The sequence below is a fragment of the Manacus candei genome, unplaced genomic scaffold (genome assembly GCF_025592945.1).
Source record: "Manacus candei isolate 608988 ecotype Guabito, Panama unplaced genomic scaffold, ASM2559294v1 h1tg000028l, whole genome shotgun sequence".
NCBI classification, from domain to species: domain Eukaryota; kingdom Metazoa; phylum Chordata; class Aves; order Passeriformes; family Pipridae; genus Manacus; species Manacus candei.
In genome coordinates, this window is record NW_026138076.1 from 43859529 (window position 1) to 43867500 (window position 7972).

The 7972-nt window shown below is 37.3% G+C and overlaps 1 protein-coding gene across 1 annotated transcript in view; it reads right to left on the minus strand.

Moving 5' to 3' along the window:
• The window catches only part of HHIP (hedgehog interacting protein), a 79237-nt gene that overhangs the window by 67198 nt on the left and 4067 nt on the right, over positions 1 to 7972 (minus strand). Inside the window, exon 2 of the mRNA XM_051790932.1 lies at positions 4022 to 4217. Coding sequence (XP_051646892.1) covers positions 4022 to 4217 — 196 coding nt within the window. The remainder of the gene's footprint in view (positions 1 to 4021; positions 4218 to 7972) is intronic.

Genomic DNA, 7972 nt, shown 5'->3' on the forward strand with positions numbered 1-7972 from the left:
CTCTCTCCACTTGTATTTGCATTCAGTTGTTCCTCACACCGTATCTCCCTTCCTACCCTACCTTCACCAAATTCCATTTTGCTGGATTCCCTGCTTATCCATTCCCTTGCCTCTTCTCTGTGATATACAACTCCAGTGTCATGGTAGCCCGTGTCCCAGTCTTTACAACAAATTAAGTTCCTATTCACTCCCTTTCCTGGTTGCACTGCACACAGGATTGAGTATCATCCTCTCGTCTGAGTAGACTTACCCTGGCTTTGAGGACATTTGGAAATCAGTCTCACCTGCTTTATTTCTGCTGTGACCTTGAGCACACAGTTCAGTATTATGTAAAAGAAGCATTTTCCTGCTTTGGGGGTTTTTTTCCTGATTTGCACTTTTGACAGCTAGATGTGAACAAAAAAAACTGCATTTGCCTCTCTCTTCTCAACTGCCAGTGAAAAACAAATCAAAGACATGATTCCAGACTGACTGTTTCAAACTGTAGTAAGTCCACTGGTAGCTCACATCATTTCCTCTTGGTTTTCAAGTGACCAGTAGCCCTTTTCTCATACTCAGATGTTGCCTGTACCTGCACATGGGCAGTGCCAGGGTTAATACCCTTGATGCCCTTGTTATCAGTAGCAAAATTATGAGCCACTACTATTTTTTTCTGCAGGTTGACTGTGTTGACTGTGACTATTAATCAGTGATGTTAGAACTTCTGGGAGCGCTGTGTGAGTTGTAGAATTTCTTAGAATTCCAGCATTTGGGGGTGGGGTGCCCCTGTTTGTTGTTAAAAAAATCCTATCAAGCATCTGTTCTTGTAATGCCTGGATTCAGATCAGGGCCTGGATCTGAATTCACCCACAATCATCTGGAACCCATTCCTTCAAATGAAAATAATGGAGACCAGACAGTTCAAAAATCTCTCCCATGTCCTTGAATGGCACTGTGGCTGTGGCACAGGTTTGTTCCTTAGAATACACCACTTCCACTGGCATGGATCAAGTTTCTGCTTATGTCCAATGGCAGAATCAGCCATGCCTTTCTTTACTTGCTACATTAATAATAAATATTAGACAGTCTTCCCTTATGACCTTGTAAAACTTAAAATTCATGTCGTTTGAAGATACTTCATTAAACCACTTCACTCCAGTGTCTCCACCACTAATCACTTAAACTGAGGCTTACAGTAAAGGTTAGATGAGAAATAATCACAACAGTTACCTGGAATGAAGCGGGGAAGTTCTAATCTCATAGTCTTTGTGAAACATTACACTGTCCTGCATATCCACACAATTTTAACAGCTATTTTTATTATTCTGTTTGAAGAAAGAATAGGGTCCCCTTTTTCTCTGAGTATTCCTAAAGAAGTCAATGGAAGTTATGATACAGTCATAACTGGTGGGCAAACTGCTGTCTTCGAAAGAGTTAACCAAGCATCTGCTACAGTTTTCATCTTTGCAAAAAGAGACAGAACAATAAATGAATTTTTGAAGCTAACTCAGTCTTGGTTAATATGTAGTGCTAAAATTTCAATCCCAGAAAAGATGCTTGCTATCTTAAAATGCTAATAATATTTCTCATTTGTGCGGGACTTAAGGGATAAAATTATTTTTGTAGTCAGCGATTTCCTTAAACTCCCTTGTATTGGTGTTCAGAAACAATTAGCACTCCCTAATGGAGGAAGAGTAATTATTCGACTTTTTAACAAATGCACAGTGAATCATTGCCAGAGACCTTGGGTTTGGGGGCCTGTTAATTTTCAACTCTTTGTTTAATCCTCCAGGCTAAGCTGAAAACACAGCTTCCCCATTTTCTATTTTTTTCTGTCTTTGGCAATAAATATTATTATGGATATATGAGTCTCACAAGGAAAACAGAAACCCCAAATAAGTTGTTATTGTAATTATTTATATTTCAGAATGTATAAGACTACTGAACTATACTAAAATCCTGTAGGCCATCTTCTCAAAAAGAGGGACCTGAATCTTAATTAATACCTTTGGGAATCCTAGAATAGGTATCAGCAACCATATGTACCAGTCAAGTCACCAAATTAACCCTGTTGGTGGATGTAAGTATGCAACAACTTTTTGTTAGCACAGCCTACTTTCAGAACAAGTATTTAGAATGATTATTAGCATCTGATTGATGTAGGAAAAATCCTATTTTAACTGATGCTGAAGTATGTAAGCTCTTTTCCTGCAAAGCACAGTGCTCTGCCCAGTGCTAAAGTTATGCTTTCATCTGGTTATCTTTCAAGACAACCTGGGTGGTCACAAAAAGCACTTGACATCTTGATGCACTTCAGCAGTTTTACATATACACAAACTTTGTAGAAAAATAAATTTGTCATTCGTCACCGCATATGTTGATCTGAGGAGCGAGGTTCCTGTGGCTACAGCTCCTGTGCTGCTCAGCCCTTTCTCATTCTCTCTCCCTCCCTCCACCTCCTCATTCTTTCTCCCTTTTCCCTCTTTCACTTTTTTCAGTTAAACACATTGTTTCCTCATAAACACAGAGTTTCACAAAACAACTCTGAGGGTCTTGCTCTGCAGAATATGATAATCATTTGCACTAGCTACAAACTCATGTCAAAAGTGTCTTTGTGTGGACTTCTTATATGGGCCAAACATTTAGAATATCTAATCTGTTATCGCTGTTCAGCAGGCAGTCTTGGCAACTATGATCTATTCTGCTTTGCTTTGGGGAATGTGATAAAGAGCAAGAAACAGCTGGTTTAAGAAAGCCTTAGAAACATCTCTTAGTTTATAAAGACAATAATAATATTTTCATATTTGAATGGGTTGAGATACATGTTAAACCACAGTAAAGGGAAAATGTAAGTCAATTCAAAATGTTTTCCCAAGTCAATAAAAGAACACTGCAAAAAAACTCCTGTGCTCTTGGGATTTCAGAGAAAACAAGTACACACTGTACACATGCAATTAAAAAACCCTCCTCCAAATCCCATCCACTTAAACTATCCCCTTTACTCAAATATGTTTATATTCTATTACAGAGATGTGTTCATATGTAAAAAATGACTATTTACAAATTCATTTTTCGTCTCATTATCAACTCTTTTTTCCAGTCTGTTAGTAAAAAAAAAAAAAAAAAAAAAACCAACAACAACAAAAAAGAAATCTCAAAAGAAATCTCAATCAATTTAATTATTTTCTCCTGTGTGGCATTGTTTGTAAGTAGTGTTTGGACGGCGAAAAAAGCATAGTTTAAAAATGACAGTCTTAAACATATAAATAATTTACTATTGAGAATACCAAAGATGTTATTTAACGTAAGAGTGTATTAAGACAGTGTTTCTAAAAGAACCGTCTTCTGCGGTTGTTTTGTTGATACAGTTACAAGTGATAGCACACATTTGGTGACTGCCCTAGACAAGGCAGGGTAAATTCTGCTTTTGGTTATGTCCAGCTAACTCTACTGACTACAGTGAGGAAGTGTTAGGTTAGTTAAGAATTTGGTCGTTAACAGCACGTTGGAAGTGATTCAAAGATCACAGAAGTCTATCAAATCGTTCCCTTTGATTTCAATGGGCTTGAAACCCTGTGGAAAAAAACATCAGTTTCTAGGGTAACAAAACCAGAAAAAAACACTTTACTCATCAGCTTTTAGAGTCTAAAGCAAACAGCCAGGACCTTTTATTTCTTGCATTTTGGAGCAATCTATTGTTTAGAATAGCCTTTTGGATGGCCAACTGTTTGTTTGCATGATTTGAATTAACAGGCAAATATTCCAGCAAAGGTAAAAGTTTGAGGTGCCTTTGACAACAATCAAGCCACGTGTGTGTGTCATGGAGAGTTTAACAGGAGGGTGGCAAGAAAGTGCTCAAAATATTTACCTCCCTACATAAGATCCACTGTGAAGACTGAAACATTCTGTCTTTGCTTGGGCAAAATCCCCTGAATATAAATGGGAATTTTTCCCAATTAAAAGCCGGATCTATAACCGCTCAGGCAATACCAACATATCAAAACAGACATCTTTTAGCCCCATATTTTGTTATAGGTTTTACCTGGTATGTGACCTCTGCAAGTATAATAGAATTCTTTACAATAGTCTCTGCACAGGTAGGGAAGAGTTAGTTCTCTTTCAGCTGTTTCCCCTTTCTCAGGTGAGTGGAATAGGTTCTGAGCGTGAGGTGAGCAGTGTGCACATTTGATTTCCTCCAGTAGCTTCGCACATTCTGTGTTGTTGGTAACAGAAAGTATCTGCAAGCCACAAACCAGAGACAAATAAACACATGACCTGTTCCCCCATCTTACACAAAGGAAGATTGCATGACCTAATGTAATAAACAATGCTAGTGGGACAAATACAGTTAGTATCAATGCATTTTGTTTCAAGTGCAATGAAATTACTATGAAATGTGCAATATGCCATTAGTACGGTGAGATTTTCATTTCTCTGATTTCTTACATAAGATTCTATAAGAACCTTATATAAGATTCTATAGGATTTCTTATCTGAGCTTGCTTCTCAGATAAGAATAATAGCACTGAAGTTATTTTAAAGACTCATGCCTGCCATCTCTTAATCATATAGGCAATCTCTCAACTAGAGAGATATGTATATAAGGAGGAGTTATATCAGCAGGCCTTTTATCCACTTCTCTTGTGAGACATACCTACAAATCTAACTTGTAAGGTGTTTAGAGGCTAAAAATTAAAGTTCTACCATCAAAACATGTCTAGGTATGTGTAAAATAGGTGTATCTTGAACGACACCACTGCCTGGCTACAGAAATGACTGCTGTGGAATTGAGCAGGTGCCGTGGATTTTTCATGCTTTAAATGCTGCCCTGCTTTTTGCTCTCTCTAGTGCAAACTACTTGGAGGCGGGAAAACCTGTGTGTTTGCAGACATATCTTTCTACAAGTGAAAAAGTAGAATTTGTAACATCTTGTTTGCGTCAATATTGAATCCGTAACTTTGTCCTGAAAAAAAGAGCGTATATTATGTATGCATAGCACTTGAAGAAGCATGAAACCACGACTGATGGTGTGTTTAAGTAAACACAGGAGCCTAAGGAGCACGTCATCAAATTGTGAAAAATAATGGAAAACAGCAGAGTTGTCTTTATTAGCTTTTGAATGCAGTGCACTTTGTTAATCTATTGTTAACCACATGGATTGTTTTTTGATCATTCATCCCAATGGTGGGTAGTGGGAAATGTGTTTCCTCTGTTGAGATTGACTGAATCTGATCCAATGCAAAAACAAAGCTCAGGTTCCTTCTGCCAGTTATTTAACAGAGTTATAAACAAGGACTGTAAGACACTTAGGTTAAGAAATATTAATGTGGCAAATATTTGTGTTTGTAAAAATTGTAAATATTTGTAAATAGCATTTTGAAAACATTGCTAGTTTTGCTATAGCTCATATCTCTGAGTTGATTTGTAGAAGGACTTTTCAATGTCACTCCTTTGCAACGTAACATTAAAGGGGAATTATCTAATTTACTTCTGAAAAAGTAAGTTATTCAATGCAGGAAGACTCCTGATATGTTTGAGTATGCTGTTTCCTACATCTGTTCTTGGATGCTGTACTTTGATAACACAGTTCTGAACTCATCTTTCTATTTACAGATCATAACTACATGAATTTCAAAAGCTTGAGAGAAATGCATTTGCTGTTGTTTTCAACAGATCGGTATTCAAAATATTACACAATATATGTACAGCCTGTACATTTAAATGAAATTCTGGTTAAAACAACCTTGATTTAGAAGGCAAACTCTTCCCAGAAAAATTTAGTCTTACCATACATATATTGTCAAAAGGCCATCTGAAATGTGTACTAAAGTTTAATGTTGTAAGTTGGGACCCTGATTAGAACACCGTTTGGCTTCTATCCTTATTCTTGATATGCTGCCACTGGCGTCAAAAATAATTCCTCCAGGTTTGCCAGGATCATTAAATGCAATAAGTGTTCTGTTCTTGACACTATCTGTTCTCACACTATCCTCAGCTTCATAGCACCTGCAATTCAGTAGTGTGATTAACATCTGCCCCACATATTGTTTATTATCTCTCTTCAGACCCTTCTTGAGAATGTAACTGTCTCACATATTTTGGAAAGGGTTTGCCTTCTCTCTCTCTCTTTTTCTTTTAAAAAAAAACCCTTTAGGACGGTAATCAATTAATTGCATGTTGCATGTATGGCAGAAGGTTTGCATTGGTCCTGAATTCTTTGGGGAATTCTTTCCATGGCTGCAGGCTCTTCTCTCCTGAAAAAGTTTAGTTTCTTTTTGCTAGATTGCTCATTTGAGCCATAGCATTGCAACTGTTAACCTTAGTCTTGAGTTTTGTATGTTGTTCTAGATATGGTAAATGTGGAGGGAAATGCATTGAAGTCAAGAACTAAAAACACAATGACAACTACAACAAACCATAACCAAAATACATAACAACTAAAACTTTGAGCTTGACTTAATACTGCCTAGGACTGCAGTCCAGGTAGTAAAAAATAGACTTGACGTGCTTGCAGTAATCCATGCTGCTGAGGTAATCTGCATGAGCTGCACTTTATTAAGGGATGCTGTGATTTTGATGGGAAGGGGCCTGTATAATTCATTCAGGTCATTGTCTGCCAAATAGAACAAAGTCTGAAGCCAACAGGGGATGACTAAAAGCACTATCCATAAATGCTACTTTTAAAGAACATTATGTCACTTCTCTCCTGAAGTAAGGATGAAATGGCCCATTTGGGTGTTTCCACCAAAGGAAACTGTACCTTGAGTACAGACCCTTCAAAGTACTTGCCTACATTCAGTAGTATCACCTGGTTTGCAGAAGTCTCAGATGTTTTCATCAGGGAGCTCATCTCAGGCAGTAAGCTTTCTTGTGGTAGCACTGTGACAGTGTGTTTAGAAGTACAAGTAAACACAAGGTATTACTAGGTAATTATTCAGTGTGCTTATTGAATTAACTCCACAGTGATGCAGATAGAAAACTGTACTTCTGCTGGAAGACTCCAGAACACATTGTGTATGGAGGGAGGGGGGAGGGGGAGGGGAAATAAATTACAGGATAGCAAAGCTAATTTACTGTTTCTTGTGGAAAACGTAATTGACGTTGCCTGGTGATACAGGCTTGCCAACATTTCAGTCCTCAAAGTTAAGACAAAAGGATCCTAATCCCCCTGAGCAGCTGCTATCCAGGAATTAACCACAGGAATTCACCCCCTCATGTCATTTCTGGAATGAATCTTGGTCATATAATAGCTAATCGGAAGATTAAGGAAAGAGAGTCAATCAATTATCTGAAAATCAAGTACAATGTTACTTAACTTTTAGAATGCTCAAGCAAAATAGGGTGGTAACATTTCCTCTGTGTGAGGTCTGATGTGTAACTCTGTCCTGGCTTGGAGATAGGACAACCTCTCTCTTCTGAATTTCAGTAAATCCATAATGTATTTATCCTGGAGTATATTAAAACAGTTTTAAGTGAATTCTGAAACACTTATTTGAATTAAGCTTTTTGGATGTCTACTTTGAAAGTGACCTTAAAGTTGACAATGGCTTTGGTCTTTTGAAGAAATGTAAACTAATTTCCTCCTTCAATTTTTAAAGTCGTATGTGAAACCATCAAACTGCAGTGGTTTAAACTAACTGTGCTCTGGAAAATATGTAAAGCTTCCAAACATTTATTGCAACATGCCTAATAATGATTATGCCTGCTGCTGACTAATTTACAACATCTGTAAGATCATCCTTTAATCTCTAGCCACATGAAAATAAAATGGGTAGACTAAAGGTAAGATAAATCCTGGAATGCACAGGAAAACATAGCATACTAAAGTGGTTTATCAACAAAAGGAAGAGTGCAAAGAAGAAACAGAAGATGACACAATAGACAGAAAATCTTTATGATTAATATTGTCATCTGTTTTGTGTACTCTGTCATATCTAGTTGGAGAAAGGCAGTATAATTTTGATGCTAACGGAAAAAAACCCAGTGAAATAAG